The following is a 25048-nucleotide window of genomic DNA, read 5'->3' as shown; positions in this document are numbered from 1 at the left end:
GTAGATTCATATCAATGCATCTGAGTAATATAAATAGTTCATTTCCTTCAATTATTGCTGCCCAATATTACAGTGCATTCTGTAGGTGGCATTTATTCCTTTGAGATTAAACATGTTCAGGAAAAAAAAAGCTACTATACAGAAAAAAGATGCTGCAGCTAAAATAGGGATTTGGGGGATGGGGGTGTCTGATGGTCCCCTCTGCTAAAAAAAATCAAATAGATAAATATGTATTGTAGAAATTTTCTGTCTAAGGGAAATTCTTTTATCTACCCGTCAATACCAGACTGGCAAGTCAAGGACTGACCATGATACAACACATGACAAGAAAAGCCATTTTTTTCTCTAAATCCATTACTAAGCAGTATGAATATTAATAGCTAGTGAAAAACCAATTCTAATTTCCAGGCAAAAAGTTTATCCTATTCTTCATGGCCTAGGTTTGGTGAAAACAGAAATTGAGAACTTTAGCGACTGCTTGAATAAACTAGCTAAGAATTTTATTAAACAATATCATCCTACTTGTAAAAAGGCCAAAAACCTATACCTATCTGCTGTCAATGGGTAGCTGAAAGGGAAATCAAAATATTTTCGCTTGTTACACAATGCATTGATAATTATGCCATTAATACATGAAATTTTCCATATTAATCTTTGAAATTTTATACAATAACATCTACTTCTCTCAATACAGAAGAAAGGTCTGGGTTCTTCAACTATTATTCAGCTTTGCAGAAGTCACATATATTACCTTAATTACCTGGACTATGGTTAACAAAAGGCCATTAGAATAACAGGGCACACAAGTTGGTTCATTTTACCTTGGGAAGATACTGTCTGGTTTTCCCACAGATCATCAGCTCTTGCTTGGGGTGTTGTATGGTGCAATTGAGAGCAATGAATTAGGAACCACAAGGCAGAGTGTGGGTTCCCTGTGTGACCAAGTACAAGTCACTTATGAGCTCAGTTTTTTCATTTGTGAAATTGAGAGCTTTCATTATCACTTTAGAAACAAACCTAGGAAGCCTTCTCTACCTGATTTCCAAGCTCAGGGCAATTCAGATTCACATAATTTTACAGATATCAGGGGTTTCAGTGGTCATCTACTTTGACCACTTCATTTTACTGAAATGGGAATCTGGCTACTAGGCCCAGATAACATGACAATGGCTAGAAAAGAAAGCTACCAACATTACAAACAATAGACTGGAAAACTAGAAAAAGTAGACACAAGAATTCAAAAATTCTGTGAACATAGTTTAGGAGCAAATAATCGATATAATCACAGCTGACTCTGACAGCACAGCAGGAAAAGAGTACAGTAAAATCATTTGTATTAACATGAAAACCTTTAGCTGTCGTGAAAAATGTGTCATGATGCTTAGGACACATTTACCATTTTAAAAGTGGTAAGTTATGTATTTTAAAAGGTTACTCTCTGAAATGCTTAAAACAATAAAGCACTCAAATGCTAAAGATTTTCAGTGACAAATGGATAGCTCACTTATTGTAACACAATATTTCATCTTGATATAGCATATATTAAAGGTTGAATCTATAGGTGTGCAATTTTTCACACTAAGTTTTATTCACTTTTATTTTAAATAAAACACAAGAATATTAACAGGAAGGTACAAAGGATTGTGATATTTCAATATTGTCACAGAAAAGGAATATGGTAATGGATGAATTGTGTCTGTGAATAGTTTCGAACAAGAGATGAGAAATATATGTATATATAATATAAAAAGAAAAAATTAACAGACATAATGATGAAGGGATATCTCTACTGACCACATGGATATATGGAAATACTTTTAAACTGTTGGAAAATGCCATCTATAAATAAACATTCTATATTCAGTAACAAAATCATTTAAATGCTCATATCAATGAGCTTCAAGTTTGCTGGCTGGTATCCTATAATCATCCCACTGTGATTTTATTATTTTCTTCTTTCCGAACACCATTTTGCTCATCATAGGTTTCCAATAAGTAGAATTAAATATATTCAAGAACATACAAATATTCCATTTACTAAACATTTAGCAAACTTTCACTGCTCTGTCTTCCAAGGTAATGCCATTAATATTTGATTTCATTGTTTAATGCTTTTTCAAGCTTAAAAATATATTTTGCCTGTTTCAGGATTAAAAACTGATACAAAAAATCGTTTCCAAATATATAGTGGGTTTTAATTTGAAAACCCAGTCTAGAAATTCTAGCTTATCAGGGGAAATTACCAGCAATTATAGTTGCATTTCTATCACAGGGCTTAAATCTAAAAGTAGGATGGCAACTTTGGTATGGAGAATTAGGATAGTGGATTACACAGACTGAAGTATATGAAAAACGAAGTAAAATACCAGTGGTCCCATCCTTAAGGAGCAAGGAAAAGGGAAAAGGGAAGATAAGACTAGAACACAGGCAATTAACTTTTAGGGAGAAGAGACAAAGGCAGTACTTTCCTCTCTCTTCAACTTCTTTTCAGTACTGTCAAGGATAACTTTTGAATTAACACAAGATGATGTCACTAAAATATTCTTTAACCCATACCTTTCTCATTTGTTTTTAAGAGTGTGTATATGGTGTAGAGAATGGGAGGTAAGGAAATGCTCCTCCAAATTCAAGAACCCCAGAGCCTGGATGACATTATGTTAGCAGTGACTTGTAGGGAGAGTAGGAGAAAACTGGGGTCAAAACCAGAGTCACCAAACTGGGAGGAGCAGCACAACACAAGTGTGATAACTGTGAAAAACAACAGTCATCATCAAGGACTGCATGAAGGGAGGCGCACTGGAGACTTTCAAGTATTATTCATTAAAAAATGAGATGGCAGCATATAAAACACAATATAAGGGGCCAGATGCTAGGGCCTTGTGGGCTCTTTTAAGGTAGTTTGAAGGGCTTTGAGACAAAATGTCACAGAATCTGAATTACATGTTAACAAGATCACTGTAGTTACTTTGATAAGAACAGACTCCACAGGGTCAAGAGTGGAACTGGAGACCAGTGAAGAGGCTATTGAAACAAATGAGTCAAGAAATGATGATATTCTTCTTTCTCTAATTGCCTTAGGTGCAAGGTTAGGTTGTTTATTTGAGATATTGCCTGTTTCTTAAGGTAGGATTGTATTGCTATAAACTTCCCTCTTAGAACTGCTTTTGCTGCATCCCATAGGTTTTGGGTCATTGTGTTTCCATCGTCATTTGTTTCTAGGTATTTTTTGTTTCCCTCTTTGATTTCTTCAGTGCTCTCTTGGTCATTAGTAGTGTATTGTTTAGCCTCCATGTGCTTGTATTTTTCACAGATGTTTTCCTGTAACTGATAACTAGTCTCATAGCATTGTGGTCGGAAAAGATACTTGATACGATTTCAATTTTCTTAAATTTACCAAGGCTTGATTTGTGATACAAGATATGATCTATCCTGGAGAATATTCCATGAGCACTTGAGAAAAATGTGTATTCTGTTGTTTTTGGATGGAATGTCCTATAAATATCAATTAAGTCCATCTTGTTTAATGTATCATTTAAAGCTTGTGTTTCCTTATTTATTTTCATTTTGAATGATCTGTCCATTGGTGAAACTGGGGTGTTAAAGTCCCCTACTATGGTGTGTTACTGTTGATTTCCCCTTTTATGGCTGTTAGCATTTGCCTTATATATTGAGGTGCTCCTATGTTGGGTGCGTAAATATTTACAATTGTTATATCTTCTTCTTGGATCGATCCCTTGATCATGATGTAGTGTCCTTCTTTGTCTCTTGTAATAATCTTTGTTTTAAAGTCTATCTTGTCTGATATGAGAATTGCTACTCCAGCTTTCTTTTGATTTCCATTTGCATGGAATATCTTTTTCCATCCCCTCACTTTCAGTCTGTATGTGTCCCAAGGTCTGAAGTGGTGCTCTTGTAGACAGCAAATATATGAGTCTTGTTTTTGTATCCATTCAGCCAGTCTGTGTCTTTTGGTGGGAGCATTTAATCCATTTACTTTTAAGGTAATTATCGATATGTATGTTCCTACTCCCATTTTCTTAACCCCAAAGATAGCAGAAGGAAAGAAATCATAAAGATCAGATCAGAAATAAATGAAAAAGAAATGAAGGAAACAAGAGCAAAGATCAATAAAACTAAAAGATCGTTCTTTGAAAAGATAAACAAAATTGATAAACCACTAGCCAGGCTCATCAAGAAAAAAAGGAAGACTCAAATCAATAGAATTAGAAATGAAAAAGAAGTAACAACTGACACTGCAGAAATATAAAGGATCATGAGAGATTACTACGAGCAACTCTATGCCAATAAAATGGACAACCTGGAAGAAATAGACAAATTCTTAGAAATGTACAACCTGCTGAGACTGAACCAGGAAGAAATAGAAAATATGAACAGACCAATCACAAGCACTGAAATTGAAACTGTGATTAAAAATCCTCCAACAAACAAAATCCCAAGACCAGATGGCTTCACAGGTGAATTCTATCAAACATTTAGTGAAGAGCTAACACCTATCCTTCTCAAACTCTTCCAAAATATACCAGAGGGAGAAACACTCCCAAACTCATTCTATGAGGCCACCATCACCCTGATACCAAAATCAGACAAAGCTGTCACAAAGAAAGAAAACTACAGGCCAATATCACTGATGAACATAGATGCAAAAATCCTCAAAAAAATACTAGCAAACAGAATCCAACAGTACATTAAAAGGATCATACACCATGATCAAGTGGGGTTTATTCCAGGAATGCAAGGATTCTTCAATAAACACAAATCAATCAACGTGATACACCATATTAACAAATTGAAGGAGAAAAACCATATGATCATCTCAATAGATGCAGAGAAAGCTTTTGACACAATTCAACAACCATTTATGATAAAAACCCTGCAGAAAGTAGGCATAGAGGGAACTTTCCTCAACATAATAAAGGCCATATATGACAAGCCCACAGCCAACATCATCCTCAATGGTGAAAAACTGAAACCGTTTCCACTAAGATCAGGAACAAGACAAGGTTGCCCATTCTCATCACTCTTATTCAACATAGTTTTGGAAGTTTTAGCCACAGCAACCAGAGAAGAGAAAGAAATAAAAGGAATCCAAATCAGAAAAGAAGAAGTAAAGGTGTTACTGTTTGCAGATGACATGATACTCTACATAGAGAATCCTAAAGATGCTACCAGAAAACTACTAGAGCTAAGCAATGAATTTGGTAAAGTAGCAGGATACAAAATTAATGCACAGAATTCTCTGGCATTCTTACACACTAATGATGAAAAATCTGAAAGTGAAATTAAGAAAGCACTCCCATTTACCACTGCAACAAAAACAATAAAATATCTAGGAATAAACCTACCAAAGGAGAAAAAAGACCTGTATGCAGAAAATTACAAGACACTGAGGAAAGAAATTAAAGATGATACAAATAGATGGAGAGATGTACCATGTTCTTGGATTTGAAGAATCAACATTGTGAAAATGACTCTACTACCCAAAGCAATCTACAGATTCAATGCAATCCCTATCAAACTACCACTGGCATTTTTCACAGAACTAGAACAAAAAATTTCACAATTTGTATGGAAACACAAAAGATCCCGAATACCCAAAGCAATCTTGAGAACGAAAAATGGAGCTGGAGGAATCAGGCTCCCTGACTTCAGAGTATACTACAAAGCTACAGTAATCAAGACAGTATGGTACTGGCACAAAAACAGAAATATAGATCAATGGAACAGGATAGAAAGCCCAGAGATAAACCCACGCACATATGGTCACCTTATCTTTGATAAAGGAGGCAAGAATATACAGTGGAGAAAAGACAGCCTCTTCAATAAGTGGTGCTGGGAAAACTGGACAGGTACATGTAAAAGTATGAAATTAGAACACTCTCTAACACCATACACAAAAATAAACTCAAAATGGATTAAAGACCTAAATGTAAGGCCAGAAACTATCAAACAGAGGACAACACAGGCAGAATGCTCTATGACATAAATCATAGCAAGACCCTTTTTGACCCACCTCCTAGAGGAATGGAAATAAAAACAAAAATAAACAAATGGGACCTAACGAAACTTAAAAGCTTCTGCACAGTAAAGGAAACTATAAACAAGACAATAAGGCAACCCTCAGAATGGGAGAAAATATTTGCAAATGAAGCAACTGACAAAGGATTAATCTCCAAAACTTACAAGCAGCTCATGGAGCTCAGTATCAAAAAAACAAACAACCCAATCCAAAAATGGGCAGAAGACCTAAATAGACATTTATCCAAAGAAGATATACAGATGGCCAACAAACACATGAAAGGATGCTCAGCATCACTAATCATTAGAGAAATGCAAATCAAAACTACAATGAGGTATCACCCCACACCGGTCAGAATGGCCATCATCAAAAAATCTAGAAACAATAAATGCTGGAGAGGGTGTGGAGAAAAGGGAACACTCTTGCACTGTTGGTGGGAATGTAGATTGATACAGTCACTATGGAGAACAGTATGGAGGTTCCTTAAAATACTACAAGTAGAACTACCATCCCACTACTGGGCATATACCGTGAGAAAACCATAATTCAAAAAGAGTCATGTACCAAAATGTTCATTGCAGCTCTATGTACAATAGCCAGGACATGGAAGTAACCTAAGTGTCCATCAACAGATGAATGGATAAAGAAGATGTGGCACATATATACAATGGAATATTACTCAGCCATAAAAAGGAAAGAAATTGAATTTTTTGTCGTGCGGTGGATGGACCTAGAGTCTGTCATACAGAGTGAAGTAAGTCAGAAAGAGGAAAACAAATACTGTATGCTAACACATATATATGGAATCTAAGAAAAAAAGAAAAAAAAAACGGTCCTGAAGTACCTAGGGGTAAGACAGGATTAAAGACACAGACCTACTAGAGCATGGACTTGAGGATATGCGGAGGGGGAATGGTAAGCTGTGACAAAGTGAGAGAGTGGCGTGGACATATATACACTACCAAATGTAAAATAGATAGCTAGTGGGAAGCAGCCGCATAGCACAGGGAGATCAGCTCGGTGGTTTGTGACCACCTAGAGGGGTGGGATAGGGAGGGTGGGAAGGAGGGAGTCGCAAGAGGGAAGAGATATGGGAACATATGTATATGTATAACTGATTCACTTTGTTATATAGCAGAAACTAACACACCATTGTAAAGCAATTATACTCCAATAAAGATGTTAAAAAATGATAGATATCAGTTCTTTCATTTTTCAAAGCCAAGTGATAAATATATAATAGTAAAGATGTCTTCTGTCTAAACAAATTGTCCATAACTATAGTTAAAGCTGAGTAAGTTTTTATTAAATCAAAATAGTTGGAAAGTCCTCCTTTATTCTCCAATTCAAAACATGATTCATTTAGAGATATGCAGAGATGGGTAATAGCTCTTCTTGGGTACATATTTTGCAACTAGACTTTTAACTTTTATTATATCAATAGGACAGTTATATGAAAATACTTTAATAAGGACATACATTTGAAATATCTATAGTCTTTTAAGAGACTATCAGCAAGACACTGCATGAAAAAATATTCACGAGCTTTCATTTAAAATAGTCTATGTGCAGCTTAAAAAAAAAATGATGATAGAGTTCAGACATCTGGAATGGTGCTGTGAGGAGCTCCGTGGTCCCTTTTCCAGCAAAACAACCATACCTGGTAGAAATTATTTTTTAAAAATGCCAAGCATTTTAAATCTCTGGAAAATGAACCAAGAAGATACAGCAAAGAAATATTTATTCAAGAAATCTACTAAGATTGGTAAGAACAGTGAAAGTGTGTAGCATTTGAGCCATGGCCCACCCCTTTCCCCACTTGCTCTAGTTTAAAGTGGCAAAACCCCTACCCACGTTGGGTGCAGCCAAGAACACAGGGGGTACCTCTCCTCCTCAAGGTAGCCACACTCATAGAGCAGAAACTGTACCCCAGATGCAGACCAAGAATACTGGAACCATGATTTGTCCTGGCTCCAGCTCAATTATAGGGTGGTAGTTCTAAGCCAGGAGAGGCAAGCTGAGAGGACCAGAGGCTACTATCTCAACCCAGCACCCTGATCATAAATCTGGGTATCACTCTGTGAGAAGGGGCCATTATCTCCACCCTCAGCTCTGGAGCATTGGTGTAGAGATTTTGCCCAGGGTAGGAGGCACACCATAAGAAGAGAGAGTTCCTAAGTTCTCTCGAAGGGAACTGACTTTTTTTGGGACAGGGAGTTAAGAAGTTCAAACCTAAGATCACTCTTGAAAACAAATGATGATTTTGATAATAAGCAATTAAGAGGAGGTTGTTTTCATTTTAATTAAGATTAACAACAAGCTGATAATAGACCAAACAAAAGTTTACTAGACAGAATCGGGGAAAGAGACAGCTCGGGTTGCTCCTGGAGTCATAAAAAGCCTCATATACTGGCTTCAAAGACTACTGTGAAAAGGCCCACATTTCAGTGGTTCAGACTATGGCACAATTTGCATCCTAGGGCATTGTCAAAAACAATAAAGCATATTGTTGGTAATTACTGTAGGTTCTTATCTAGCTAACTTTTATACCTGGCTAGCTGTCTACCACAGGCAGACAGCTTAATAGAGACATCAGGAAAAGATGTAAAAGCAACCTTACTAAAAATACTGTTACGACAGAGTGACTGTGCTGCCTCTGAGGAGTAGCATTGAGGCTACACACCACAAGGGAAAGAGTCTTCACTTATTTCCCAATCATATACTAAACAAGTAAACTGATGAGTAAATAACAATAACAAAAACAAAACCCTGGAGATGGGAGGAGGGAATCAACATCAAGAGTGCTACAAAAATTATTTAAAATGTCCAGTTTTAAGCAGAAAATTACAAGATATGCAAAGAAACTGGAAGGGTGACCTATAGACAGGACAATAAAGTAAGCAATGCAAACTGTCTTTAAAGGGCCCAGATGCCAGACTTAGTAGACAAAGATTTCAAATGTATTCTAAGAACTGAAACAAACCATACTTCCAGACATAAAGGAATATATGATAACAGTGACTCATCAAATAGATCATATCAATAAAAAGACAGAAATTATTAAAAAAGAATCAAGTGGAAATCCTGCAATTGAAAAGTACAATTACTAAAATGAAAAATTTATTAGAGAGGTTCAACAGTACATTAGAGCTGGCAGAAGAAAGATCCCATGAACTTAGAGACAGATCTATAGAGATTATGCAGTCTGAAGAACTCAGAGGAAAAAAGTAAGAAAATTCAGTAGAATCTCAGAGAAATGTAGGACACTGTTAAGTGCATCAGTATATTTGGTTATTACCTTAACACCACAACCAGACAAAGATATCATAATAAAAGAAAACTACAGATGAATATCCTTATGAACATAGATGCAAAACCCTCAACAAAACACTAGCAGTTAAATTCAACAACATATGAAAAGCATTATACACCATGGTCAATGGGATTTATCACACACACGTAAGGTTGGTTTAACGTCTAAAAATCAATTAATATAATATACTATAACAATAAAAAAAGAAAAAAACATAATCAACTGGATAGACACCAAAAAAAAAAAATCATGTGACAAATCCAACAGCCTTTTATGATAAAAATACTCAACTGAGTAGGAATAGACAGAAAATTCAACTTGATAATGAGTATCTATAAAAAGCCCACAATTAAGATCATGCTTAATGGTGAAGGACTGGATGCTTCCCTCCTAAGATCAGGAATAAGACAAGGATATTTGGTCTTACCATTTCTATTCAACATTATATTCCAGGTTCTAGTCAGGGAAATTAAACAATAAAATGAAATAAACTGTATACAAACTGGAGAAGAAGTAAAACTATCTTTATTTACATATAACATGATCTTGCATATAGACTATCCTGAGGAATCCATTAAAAAAAACCTCTAGAACTAATACGTGAGTACAGCAAATTTGAAGGTTACAAGGTCCATATACAAAAATCAATTGTACTTCTATGCATAAAAATGAACAATGTGAAAATGAAATTAATAAAAATTTCCATTTACAATAGCATTAAAAAGAATACAATAGTTAGGATTATTTTTAATAAAAGCAGTGTAAAACATAGACCCTGAAAATTATAAAATATTGTTGGAAGAAATTAAAGACCACCTAAATAAATGAAAAAACAGCCCATGTTTATGTATCAGAAGAGCTAATGTTGTTAAGATGACAATATTTCCCAAATTGATCTGTGGATTCAATGCTATCCTTATCAAAATTCCAGCCGGCCATTGTGCAGAAATTGATAAGCTGATCCTACAATTCATATGGTAATTTCAAAGAACTTCAAAGAGCCAAGACAATCTGCATGTTGTGAGTTGCCCTCTAGAATGGCCCACATGGTGAGGAACTGAGGGTGGACCCAGGCAGCAACTGAGGAGAAACTCAGGTCCATAGTCTTACAATCCATGAGGAACTGAATCTTGTCAACAACCATGTGAGTGAACTTCAGAGCTGGTCCACCCTCTAGTTGAGCCTTGAAATGACTGCTGCCCCAGCTGACACCTTGGTTGAAGTCTTTTAAGAGATTCTGAACTGCAGGATCCAGTTAAGTCATATTCAACTTTCTGACCTACACAAACTGTTAGATATCAGTGTGTGTTGTTTTAAGTTGTTAAGTCTTGGGCTAATTTGTTATGAAGCAATAGAAGACAAATACACTCAATTACCAAAGTATTTTACATGGATATTTGTACCACAAGGGTGTGTATTCTGAAGGATCCCTCAAGAACTCATGCAATTGCTGAAAATATTTCAAACTTTTCTTTGCCTGGATGCTTTGCTTCTTTATATTTTATCTAAGTCCATGTTCATGTAAATGTCCACTCTGCTGAGTGTACAGACTGCCTTATACATCACTGAACCTCCAAAATATACTATTTGCTCCATAGTAAACTTTCATCAAATCAATATTTGTTCACAGTTTTACTTTTGATTAAATATTATTACCTTCTCTACATTTCCTACCATTGAAATACGTTATTAGTTGTAATTATCAGGGTTTTTTGACATCTGGTATTTGATGTACAGCATAAGGCTACATACTGCATCATTTAGTAAACATAGAGGCTTAGCAGCTATTGAAAGGCAGCTCTCCCTCTGTTTTATTTCATTGTGCCATTAATTCCACTATCATACTCCTTTATTTTTTAATTGAAATCTCTACATAGCTGATTTAGTGTGCAGGTCATTACGACACAAAGATTGTTCATAGTTGCTCTATTTTTTTATGGTACGTGGGCCTCTCACTGCTGTGGCCTCTCCCGTTTCGGAGCACAGGCTCCGGACACGCAGGCTCAGCGGCCATGGCTCACGGGCGCGGCCGCTCTGCGGCATGTGGGATCTTCCCGGACCGGGGCACGAACCCGTGTCCCCTGCATCGGCAGGCGGACTCTCAACCACTGCGCCACCAGGGAAGCCCTCTGTTGTCATCTTTGAAGTGTTGTTTTTATTTAGTGACAATAAAAAGTCACTAAAATAAAACTAGTCATACTAAAAGTATGATTTAGTAAAAAAAAAAAAAGGGATCAAAATTATTTCCCCCTACCCTACTGCCATACAAGTATAGTGTCTTGCAATGACCATATCTGGGTTGCCTGTGCTAATCATTAGATTAACACCTTCATACACATGAAGGTGTGTATGAAGAAAAAACATACACATGCACACACACTCATGGCATATATGTTCATGGATTAAACATCCATACATATATATATATGCACACACAAGCACACACTCACACTGCATACACATGTGCTCATGGATTAAACACAGACATACATGTAACTGCCCATACATATACACAAACATTCACACTGCATACATAAATGTGCATGGATTAAGAAATAATGATGCTGTACAGTAATAATAGTTCTTCTGACATAATGAAATAGTAAAGAAACAGACTTGCAATATGTTTTTCTCATGACCTTTAGACATATTACAACAGAAAATAAACTCTATCCAGAAAGAATTCGGAGAAATTCTACAAATGGAACCATTTCGACTGATTAACAGTTTTTGAAATATCAGTATGAAGCTACTAATATGTTATTTGAATCATTTTTGTAAATGTTGTGAGAACAACTGTGCCTTTCACTGATAGTCCCTCTGCCAGACAAGGTCATATCAAGGAATAGGGAGGAATGTCAGGATGAAAGAAAAAAGAGATTTAAACACTTTTGATTTTTTTCAGTATAAATTGGTCATTTAGTTTGAAAATCTCTTCCCATAATTGCTTCGACTGCAGCTAGATGAGTATTTCAAGATGTCCATTCCAAATTTGTGGACTGATGTCAATGATCAAAGAATTTTGGAATTGGAATTGATCAGTGGATTATCTGGCCCCGTGCTTTTGGTTGGCAGATGAGTTGATTTAAATTAATTATCTAAAAACTCTGTAGTTTAGAGTGAAAAAAGGAATCATTACCATCTCAGGGGAGGAAACCGAGGCATAAAGATATTAAATGCATTGCCAGCTGTATTAGAACTTGTTACTAGCTGTCAGGGATAAAATTTAGCCTGTTAATATAGTGCTTTCCACTACCCTATCCCATCTTGATACTGTTGAGGGTTTTGAAGTGTCATCTGGGCACGGAAAGATAATAATTTAATAAGAAAGAAATACATTTCCTGGCTCTTTGAACAACACACATATTGCCATCCTAGGTTTACAGTTAAAGGTGGGGTTCTGAATGTCACCGCTTGAAGAATCTTGAGAAGTTTTATTGAGCTCAACACCAGAAGGAAAAGGACAATGTCATTTCACTATGTGTGTTTAACGGACTTCACTTTAGTTATCATATTTTGATTATGCAACATATAATATTTTTCTTACAAAGTATATTTATAGGCTTCAGTCTAGTTTCTAGCCACCAACTAAACAAATGTAATTGTTCTGAATGGACTCTAAATAGCTTTCAACATTTCATTACAAAGCAATTACATCTGAGTCTTTCCCAGTGCTCTCAGCATGGCTTTAAAAAAAAATTACACAAACAGGTGAAATCAACCATTATGAAATATAATCTACATGCCTAAAAAGCAAGCCTTCAGAGTGGGAATGAGGTGGGGTGGGGGAGGTTTAAGCCAAAAGATAAACACAGTCTATTTTCAAGGTAACTGCACTGAGAGAATTCAGCATGCTTACTCAAGGTAAGTTTATTTTTTTGAAAAAGGAATATTTACTTAATTTTCCAACATTATGAAGCAGTACAAAATTTTTAGACATTCCCCAAAAGTGAGTGAGGATCAAACTTTTATGAATCCATATTTTGAAAAATATTTGGCTTTTGTAAAGTAAGACAACTGCATAATTGTCTGGATTTAGAAATATCATAATTGATTAATTAACACACATTGAATACTTATTGTATTCCAGGCACTGCTCTAAGCACATTATACATTTCCTCAAAACAGTCGTATGAGGTAGTTGTCATGATTATTTTCATTTTTACAGATGGGGAAACTGAGACACAGAGTCTAAGTAATTTTTGTTCAAGATCAAGCAGCCATTGATGGAAGGTCAGGATTCAAACACAGGAAATCTGGCGATTGAGTTAATGATCTTAACTGCTTTTTATACTCCCACACTTACTAGTAAGGATCCTATGTGCAGATTTGACACAGTCCTGGAGCTTTAGAGATGGAAAGAGGGGTGAGCCATTAACATAATAGCTAGGCATAACATTATTAAATATCATTGTACTCATATGGCCTTGGGTCTACGCCTCCCAATTTGGCTTTTAAAAAATTAAACATATCAGCAATCATACAGTGCAAATGAACTGTTTATTTTAAATGAAAACTTGAAGACAGAGATTTTAACCGGGGCCCAGGGTCTTTGGGGAATTCACATACCCTTTGTGACCAACTGCCACACTGTGTGAAGATGTGAGAATATGCATCTGAGTATTTTTCTGGGGAAAACATTTCTTTCATTGGATTGTTAAAAGGATACATGATTTACTTGATATCCAGCACAGGGGTGGACAGACTTTCTCGGTAAAGGTCCAGATAGTTAATATTTTGGGCTCTGTGGGACATATAATCTCTTTTGCAACTACCCAACTCTGCTGTTGCAGTGAAAAAGCAGCTGCAGACAATGCATAAAGAGAAGAGTTGTGGTACTATTCCAATAACACTTTATTTATGGACATTGAAATTTGAATTTTATATAATTTTTATGTCACAGAATATTACTGTCTTTGTTTTTCATTTTAAGACGTAATTTAGAGAACCCCAAACAAAACTATCTTCGTTCAGGAACAATAAAAAGCAATCAGCAGGCCAGATCTGACCCATAGGCCACAGTTTGCCAACTGCTAGTCCAGAACAGTGGTTCTCAAAGTGCAGTCCCAGCAGCAAGGGTATCCTCTGAGAATTTGTTGGAAATCCAAATTCTCAGGCCTCTTGGACAATCTACTAAACCAGAAACTCCAGGAGTGGGCCTAGCATCTGTGTCTTAAAAAGTCTTCTAGGTGAAAAAGTTACATGCTAAAGTTTGAGAAGCACTGATCTAGAGCCATTGTTCTAATGATTCAATTTATCCGTCTATTTATTCACCCTTGCAACAAATACTTTTTGAGACGGCAATTATCATGTACTAGAAATACAATGGAGAAAGTACTATTTTCCCTCTTCATAGAATAACCCTTCCATAAATCAGGAGATGGTAACTCTCTGTCAACGACCAATTTTTCTGAAATACATTTTACAGCACATCACGACCCAATACAAATACACACACATGCCTGAAACGAAATAATACAAAGCAATGTGTACCCTTAATGCTTGTGATGCACTCTGGTATCTTCTGTTTCATTCTATATATTTCTATTAGATTAAATCCAATAAATTGATTTTACAATATATCACAACTCATAGTTTGAAAAATTCTGCAATAAAATGTGCTCACCAGTGCAAATTCCTTGTTGAGAATCATCTGCTCCACTAAAGATGACTCATTGTGGAAGAGATGGGGCTGCATGTGGCTCCACATGTGAGGAAACCACCAGAACTCATCCACAGAATGAAGTAAAAGGTCGTCTCCTTCATCCTCCTCTTCAGTCCCTGTACAGCATATAAAATGGCTTAAGTGAAAATTCTATATTAACTAAAGGTTATGATTGTCATATTTTTGTTATTCTTCTTGCTCCTGATACATAAATCCGATTTTGTGTTGTTCTAATAAAAGAGAAATGACCATACCCTAAATTACATCAGAGGCAATGCAGGTTGGGGGGGGGGTAAGTGCACATAGTTGTTTAGATTTAGAATTTAGGGGAATTTTATCACTGACATTGTTTAGAATAGCTAGCATATGGTGGTAATAAAAAAAAAGACCGAGTATTAGTCAATTTATTTTTGTTTTAAATTCATTAACTCTTAATTCTCTCTTTTGTTGCATACATAGGGGAAGCGTAGTCAAAGGTGATTATTCTTTTTACTCTTAAAAATATTTCTGCATATGTCTAATATTGAGCTGAAAAATCTTTAAATTTAATTGATGAAGTTTGTTGATTTTTTTCTGAATATAAAATAATATGTGCTTACTGAAGAAATGTGAGAAGGATAGACAAGTGATACATAAAAACAAAAAACCAAACCAAACAAAAAAACATCTTCCAGAACTAACCCAGTGGAAACGTTTCGGTATCTTTCGTTAAATCCTTTTCTACTTATTTTTTTAAAAGTTGAAGTCTTACTGTATAAATACGTTTGTGTCCTTACATTTTAAACTTACCATTATGAACAAACATTTCTCATTTTGATATAAATATTTTATAAAATGTAAACAATAAATCTATTAACACAATAGAAACTTGACTTGGGAATTTAAAACTAACATTAATTTCTCATCCTCTATTAGGAAAATTTGCTAACAATGCCCAATGCATACAAAAAAGTATTTGTCATGCCACAAGTGAAAAAAATTAAAGAAAGGAAGGAAAAACAACATCAGCAACTTAGTTCCAAGGAAATTCACTATGTTGCAGGCTATCCAAAAATATTTTCACTGTATGAATTCATAGTTTTTGTACAATTTTACAACATTCAGCCCAATTTTAAAATATTCTGAATCAATAGTATACGAATTGATTCCTATGTGCTCTCTAGATACTTAACCAAATAAGTAAAGTAACAAATCCTGGCTTACAGTGTGAGGTATATTTATTTGGATTATTTTTTTTTAAATTGGAGTATGTTTTATAGGTGATTTTATATCCTTTACTTAGATAAATATTAAGGAAAAATTTTAAAAGACTCTTCTTTAAATATTCCATTTGAGTGCCCTATAGTAAAGATTGCATGAATCATGAAGTAGTGCCATGAAATGGTTAAAGCATACATTTGTTAAAGTATACATTTGGTTATGTGATCTTGTATAAGTTAACTTCTTTGAGTCTTGGTTTCCTGGTTGAAAAATGGAGAAATGAATATCTATCTCACAGGCTCTTGTGAAGAGTCAAGGAGATCAATCTATTAAAGCAGTTAACATTGTGAATTGCAGATAGTTAGCATTCATAAACATTAGGATCAGTTTCTTCTTAAAAATAGTATCTACTGGTTTATACCTGTGGCGTTCTAAATTTACATGTTTCCACACATTATGAAAAATGTTGCCTGCCTATATTATTAAATTCTTGAAGTCAGAGACTGGATCCCTTTAATAGGCATTGTATCATGCCACTTCCCCAGGAGAGTAAATAAGGGAATAATTTAATTCAGTCTTAATATATATAGTCAGTGAATTTTAGAGCCTTCATATGTCTGCTTAAGTGCATGTCAATTTCTGTGTGTATTTATGTATATGCAACATTCTTGGTATATATTCCATAATCCATAATTCTCAAAAGGTGTAAGGACCACCAAGTTTAGTTAGTATTTTGGCAGTTACTGCTATAACAGTTGCTACTATATAAATATATAAAAGGTAAAGAAACAGGACTTCTGAATGTGATAAAGTTCTATGAATTAGATAAGCAGACAAAAATTCTACTGTTAGTAATATAGACTTACAATTCATTGGCTTTTGTTAATATATTGAGAATTTCAAATATTGAAATCCAAATGAAGAGAAGTTTGTCACTTCCTCAGATGGATTTTAAGTATGAAGTATTTATGCCATAGACCAAGTGTCTCTCATGGTCATAATTTAGCAGACTAAGGCACAGATTAGAAAGGGCTACTTTATGTCACATGAGATGAATGAATTGATCGTTCTCCCACAGTCCTGTTGTGCTTTGAATATACAATGTTTGAGAAATGCTTCCATTCACTTTAAACTCCATAGATTGTTATTGGAAGCGGCAGGAAGCACATAATGCATACTTGACCAAGAAAGAGGTCAATTACTCATTTAAAGAAAATTTTGCCAACTATTGATATAAACAGATGTATAATTGATCCTAAAATCTTGGTGATTTTTATACCAGAGAGTGTGTTAATTTATAAGTACTCCCCACAAGGTTAACAGTGATATTTAAAACCTCTTTTTTTACTCCTAGGATTAATTCCCTATCAGCCTTTCTCTTATTTTATACAGGTCATATAATTCAAAGCCACATAAGCCTAGCTCATGACACTAGAAATTGCTTAATGAAAAATGTGATCTCAAGTCATGCTGAGGGACCAAAGAAGAATTTCAAATATTTTCAAATATAGCTAAATTAAAATATTAAACTTTTGACTCCTTGTATACACTTATTTTTTATACCTAATTTATGATTAAATTACACTTGAGAATAAAATTTACAGTTCATACATGACTATATTTAGCACAAGTTCTAGTACATTAAGGTGTCTATGTTCAAACTGAGCCTTTCACTTCTAACCTGATCTAGATTCAAATCTACATCATTGTTAATTAAAAATATGGTATTTTTTGTTTTCATTTAAATGTTATATCATTTTGCTTTACTGATTCCCAGAGGATAAAAGTATTTTAATTCAGAAGTAAAATATTTATGCACTCATTTCTTTGTTTCCGCTCTTGGAGGATCTGTGTTATGAGATAATAGTGTGCTTCTAGAAGTTTTTAAATCTGCCAAAATAAGAATAATTTTAGCAAGATTTGGGCCATAGGTTAGTTTCCATAAGGCACAGTTGTGACATTAAAATCAGATACATAAATAAATGCAATACATCGTATCAAAGAGAAAAACTCTATAACCATCCTGATAGATGCAGAAAAAGTACTGGAGAAATTCAACAACCATGCACATACACACACACACACACACACACACACACACACACACACACACACACACACACACACACACACACACACACACACACACACACACACACACACACACACACACACACACACACACACACACACGTTTTTTTTTTTTTTTCGGTACGCGGGCCTCTCACTGTTGTGGCCTCTCCCGTTGCGGAGCACAGGCTCCGGACGCGCAGGCTCAGCGGCCATGGCTCACGGGCCCAGCCGCTCCGCGGCATGTGGGATCTTCCCGGACTAGGGCACGAACCAGTGTCCCCTGCATCGGCAGGCGGACTCTCAACCACTGCGCCACCAGGGAAGCCCTTTGCACATATATTTTTAAAGTTCCTCAGCAAACTAGGAGTAGATGGAACTTCCTCAACCCAATAAAAAGCATCTACAGCAAAAAATCTACAGCTGTTATATTTAATGCCAAACTAAATGTTTTCCACCTAATACTGGGGACAAGGCAAGGATGTGTGATCTCATCACTTTCATTCAGTGTTGTAATGGAGATCCTTGCCAACTCAATAAAAAGATAATAAAAGGCCTACAGATGTGAAAGGAAAAAGTAAAACTTACTTTATTCGCAGATGACATGATTGTACATATTGAAAATCCTAAAGAATCTACAATAAAAACTATTATAACTAATAGGTGAATATAGGAAGACTACAAGATTAGTATTTAAAGAACCATTTGCTATTCTGTATACTAGGACAGTGAACAATTACAAAATAAAAGTACAAAACGCCATTCACAATAGTATCAAAAAACATAAAATACCCATAAATTTAAGAAAAATGTCTAAGACCGCTACAATAAAAACTACCTTATTATTTCTGAGACAAAATTTTAAAGCCCTAAATAAATAGAGAGATATGAGTGTTCATGGATCAGAAGACTCAATTTTGTGGCTAGATCAATTTTCCCTGAATTATCTATGGATTCAGATTCTAAAATAAATCTATAGATTCATAATCTTAGGAAGCTTTTTAAAAGAAATTGATGGATATTTTAAAAACTTATAGTGCTATAAAGCAAAGGACCTAGAATAGGTGCTGAAAACTAGAAATAGAAGCTAAAACTATAAAACTTCTACATGTATTATAGATCTCACAATACCTCGTTATCATCTTTGTTTTAAACTGTATGTTAAGTTTTGAAGAAATTTAAAAATGAAATACGTTCTTTTGTATTTACTCGTAAAAAAAAATCAGATACATACAATTCCATTGTCTGCATTATCAATTTTGTACAAATGTTTGTCTTATATTTGCTATTATATATGAAATATTGTAATTCCTCAAAAGCAAGAAGAGGTGTCTAATTTTCTTTGTACACTGTACCTGGCACAGTTCCCTATAAGTGGGTATAGAATAAACTCATTTTAAATAGCAAACTAAATGAAAAGAATCATTTGATGATGAAAATTGATTACAAGCTATCTGCATTTCCAAAACTGGAAAATAAAGCCTGGGGAATAATTCAATATTTTAAAATAATATTTGATTTTAAAAAACGCTTTAGGGCTTCCCTGGTAGCGCAGTGGTTGAGAGTCCGCCTGCCGATGCAGGGGACACGGGTTCGTGCCCCGGTCCGGGAAGATCCCTCATGCCGCGGAGTGGCTGGGCCCGTGAGCCATGGCCGCTGGGCCTGCGCATCCGGAGCCTGTGCTCTGCAACGGGAGAGGCCACAACAGTGAGAGGCCCATGTATAGCAAAAAAAAAACAAACCCAAAACTTTAAAAAGTAATAATAATAATAGACACTTACATAGCATGACATGCTATGCACTGTTCTAGACAAGAGAGATATTATTATTCCCATTTTGGAGATGTGGAAATTGAGGTACAGAAAAGTGATCTGTTTATGTTCACATAGCTAGCGAAATGTCAGAGACTAGATTTAAACAAAAGCAGGTCATTTCCAATGTCGAGTCTTTGAGCCAATATATTATACAGAAAAGCAAAAGCAAACAAAAGAGAATAAATGTGACACTGTTTTTTACTTTCATGTTTAAAAGTTAATAGTTTTATATAAAGATCTGTTTTCTTTATATAAAAATGACCTCTTATAGAAAAGACCAGTATTTATTCAATTTGTAAATATTATACGAGGTAATTGTTTGATTCATATTCAATTCATTATTAGTTAGAGAATGGCAATGACTGCCACCAGAAATCATGTCTACAAAAAGTATTTGTAGCCTTCCATCCCTACAAGCCATCTTAATCTTGTAATGTCTCCATTTTTCAATTGAGTTTTCATTGTGCAATTCCAATCATGCTTTAAATATTTCTAGACTAAAATATTTTACTCTGAACTCCATGCTTTTATTTTTTTACTTTTAATCAACAGCATGTCCTTCCCCTTTCAATTTGGCACCCATGAGTGACTGACTTTTAGGGAAGGCTTAGTGATATGTCCTTTTTGGGTGAGATTGTTTTTAGCATGTGAAGGACAGAGAAACTGAACAGGAAAGAATACATGGAAAATACAAATAAGTGAAGCAGTCTGAGAAGGCAGAATCTATCATTATTACAGTGGGCATATGTGATTAAATGTCTTCAAAACAATGAGGCTCATCAATCAGCATCTTCATGCATTGGGAAATCAGATCATCCCGGGAGAGATCTGAGACACTCACTATGACAAGGCCATCTTCTCATGGTTACACATCACAATCAAGTGCATAGGTGAGGAAAACACTTTTCTGATTTGTTAAGCTTGCGACAGTTAAACCTCCATATAGGAATGTGACTAGAAAGGAGAGAGGCATGCTCTCCCCATGGTGAATATCATCAATGTTTAACTCCACTCTGGAAGAAACCTTGATATCCCCGAGTGAATAAATAAGTACTTAATATATACTACTGCACCCTTGAAAAACGTCATGGATGCATTTCAATGATTCTACACATAAAGTAGCAAATCAAATAAAGTTTCATATTTATGTGAAGGTAATTAAACTTCCAGGACTCACAAATTTATATATAAAACTATAAATACATATATATACACATATATATGTGTGTGTATATATATATATATATATATATATATATTACTTAGTCTCTAAAGTGAGTTACCCCACAGCATAACGGGATAGTGTTTCTTCCAGTATTTTTATTAGGTTAGTACTAACATAAAGAGTCAATAAGGTCCATTTAAGAGATATAATACCTTTTTTTGTTATTGTTGTTTGGTACCTTCCTCCAACAACCGTCCCTGTGATATTTACTAGTGTGTTGTTCATTTCCTAGTGGATGTGTAGTGTGTACATGTTTGGGATTATAAAAAAGAAATGGGAAGTGTTATAACCTGCTATGAACATTAATGCTGCAAATGTCTGGCAGGTTTAATAGGTCTGAATATGAAAAGTATATAAAAGCTGAGGCTGTTATCCAGATATATTTCAGCCTAAAGAATGGCTTTACTTACCCTATACAGCTATTTAAGACAAAATAGTACTGTTTGTGTGTGAACTCCAAATAATCCCATGGTTTTTTCCCCAGCATGAGTAGATACAGCCTTTAGAGCTACCTGCTTTATAACTTCATAGTCGGTGATTCTTAGGTCTGAACTCATTTCCTGAGGGGGCTTTTGAAAAGGATTTACAACACCATGTCTATTTTCAAAATTGTAAGCTAGAATTGCTTTGCCTGTGCAGATGTGATGACCCAAATCTTTCTCTGCAAAACATCCTTTTAAAATATGCAATGATTTGATTTATCAACTGGTCTAAATACAACTTTTCCTTCTATTACTTTAAACAGATTTACATGTTTCAGAGCAGGAGGAGAAAAGCATTAAAGAAAAGCTACTTCAATATTCTAATAAAACATGCTGAGCTTATTTGGGTAAACATTAAAAAGCCTCTTTGGGTAAATGAACTACATATATGATAATAAAAGACTACCTTTGCATGGGATATTTTTGATGAGTCACTAAACTGCATGCATTCATAGAGAATACTATGAAATGTTTTCACTAAGATACTGTGAAGGAAGAACGATGCAGAGTCCTAAACAAAGCATTTAGCTTTCACCAGAGATGCAGAAATAGAAGCAGATAGTAGGTATTGCCCTAATACAGTCTGAAAGACACCATTTTGTGCCATTTTTGTTATTACTATCCAACAATCACTTTTATGCACATAGTTTTCTCTATACTAGTCCCTGACATTGTAATGTTGCTATTCAGAAAATAAGAGTCAAATTCTGGAGGTAAAGATGGGTAAAGAGGTGAGAAATATGAGAACATGGAGTAGTGCATGAACACCGTTCACATTCTGAGAATCTGTTGAGAGGCTGAGACTGAACAGAAGTGTAACTGTGACTAGATAGACATGGAAAGAAATATAAACCTGATTGTGATGGTATTAATGTATGTTGAGCCAAATCACTGCAATATTTTTAAGGAAAATCCTGCAAGGGAAAGTAAATTAAGCAAGATGACTCAAAATCTATTAAATTTCTTTGAGGCTATAAAATTCCTCTCTTATCACTAGATGTTTTCAAAAGGAAAATAATACATACAAAAATGTCACCTGGATTGTCCTACGATTAAAAAACACTGTCCATTATTATTATTATCATTATTATGTCACTGTCATCATCATCATCATCGTCACTATGCTTCCTACTTAGACTATGCTGACACAAGATGCACAGACACACTTAGAACAATGGTTATAGTTTCTTTTACTGAGTTGACAAAGTCAGTTCTCTTCCTCTTTTGCCCTTGATTCTAACAGTATTTGAAAAAGTAAACAAGTTCATTGATTTTGGATTTGGCTACTCATAATGCACCCAAGTTTTTCCCATAATCAGCCTGGATATTCTATTTCTCCTACTTATGAAACATTAAAAATCCTCTCTCCTATTTATATGTAGCTGCCTGAGAACACAAAGCTCCTTCTTACCTGTGTGGTAAAACTTCCCTGAAAATCCAAGGTTGAAGGTAAAATTTGCAACCTGAGTGCGCAGTAAATTTTGAGTCTCTAGTAATGCCTGAAATAAATAAGAAATTAACATGATTTTAGAAAAATAAATATGAAGATTTGGGATGCCTCTTTTTCAAAAGTGTATGCATGAGTGAAACAAAATGTGGGCTTTGTTGCTTTTTGGGTTTTTGATGGCTACTGGTATGTATTATAATCACTATTGTTATTATTTTTACTGAAGGTTACGAATTATGAAGCAGTTAAGTCCTAAGCATTTTATAAGCGGCTGAGAGGCAATTCTCTAACCACACAGCATTGAAATCATTTTTCATTTCTGTGTGAGACATTTCTTGAATTTCAGATTATCACACTTCTTTTCCTTGGGGAAAATTTTTCAGAATTGTTGGATGCAGGCAGGTCCTGTATTTGTTGGTAAAGGACAAGAAGTTAACTTTTGTTTGAGTAGTAACTGAGTATTCTACTTAACTGTGCAACCTCTCCTATCATATTTAAGGCATAATTATTGAGTTGAAAGCTTGGATTTTTACTTTACAAACTAAACAGCAATTTTTATACTTTATAGGATGGTAATTACAAATGAACAAGGAAAGGACAGGTAGGAAATGGATAATTCCATAAAGAAATATTCTCTAAACATTGCAAAAATTTTCCTAATTTCTCCTTTTGGAATTATTCTATGTTAATTCTTGTTTGTAGACAGGATAAGAACATATTATTAAGACTGATTTTTGTTACTACTATCCATCTTTTAAGGTAAATAAAGAGTCAAAAGTTTAGACAATTTCTTTTGAGCATTAGTTATGGTGGCTAAGCATTTGCTTCAAAAATTTGTGAACCTAACTTTTTATTTCCCCAGAGTTAAGAGGGCTCTCCGGCAAATTTGTAAAGAAAAAAAAAAAGAAAGAAATGACCAAATAATTAAAAGGTTGATAAGCTATAGTTTCTGGTTATCCAAGATTACAGTTATACTGCATGTAATCCTGGCTAACTTATTTAAATATTATCAATTCAATAGAAAAAGGAAAAAACAGACCTAGTAGTTTGACTCAGTTATATAAAATATTCAAAAAAGTTCTCATAAAAAAGCAAACTAGATACTAAAAAGAGAGTAGAGTTAAAAATAAATAAATTTATTGAACTAGTTGAGCTTATTGGTAAAGACTGTAGAATATAGCTTTAAAATTAAAAAAATAAAACGATCATGCATCCTTTTTTCTAAGGGAGTTCCTTTTTCTGGCACTCTTGTTATGTTCAGTGCACAATCCCTGAGCTTTCATATATTGAAATCATTTTTTTTTTTTTTTAGTTCTTCCTTTCCCTGTTCTCCTCACTGCTCCAACCACATCCACTCAATTTTCTACCTCTGGGGTCTTGAAGGCATTCTTTATTCCACATTTATTTATCCACCAACCATTCTTAAATTCAGTAAATATTCCTTGTAGGTGGATATAGTGTTGGGTTTGGCAAGCACAGTCTCTGTAACCTTGGGCTTTACTGAGCGGGAGAGAGCTATTAAATAGAGGGTCCCACAAATGTGTAATTACAAATCATAATAAGTGCTACAAAACAAATCTAGAGCATGTTGTGATAGATAAATTAAGGGATTTAGTTTAGACTGGGGAAGTGGGCCTACACTTGATGCTTTCTAAGGGGCCATTTTAAAAAGATCAAACGATCTATTTTTTCCCAATCAGCTTGCTACCACTTTAGGCAGGCCTTCATGTCTTTTTCTTGGGCTTTAAAACACTGTAGACTGCTAACCATATTCCCACCTTCCTCTATTCTATTT

At 34.8% G+C, this 25048-nt stretch overlaps 1 protein-coding gene across 1 annotated transcript in view; it reads right to left on the bottom strand.

The window, feature by feature from the left end:
- Positions 1-25048, bottom strand: part of LOC115857188 (bifunctional heparan sulfate N-deacetylase/N-sulfotransferase 4) — a 287117-nt gene that overhangs the window by 128398 nt on the left and 133671 nt on the right. Inside the window, exons 3-4 of the mRNA XM_030863980.2 lie at positions 23218-23305; positions 14977-15131 (exon numbers count right to left, since the gene is read on the bottom strand). Coding sequence (XP_030719840.2) covers positions 14977-15131; positions 23218-23305 — 243 coding nt within the window. The remainder of the gene's footprint in view (positions 1-14976; positions 15132-23217; positions 23306-25048) is intronic.

Source organism: Globicephala melas, chromosome 5 (assembly GCF_963455315.2).
Source record: "Globicephala melas chromosome 5, mGloMel1.2, whole genome shotgun sequence".
Taxonomy (NCBI): domain Eukaryota; kingdom Metazoa; phylum Chordata; class Mammalia; order Artiodactyla; family Delphinidae; genus Globicephala; species Globicephala melas.
The sequence above is the reverse complement of the archived record's forward strand: the minus strand, read 5'-3'. Positions and strand labels throughout refer to the sequence as shown.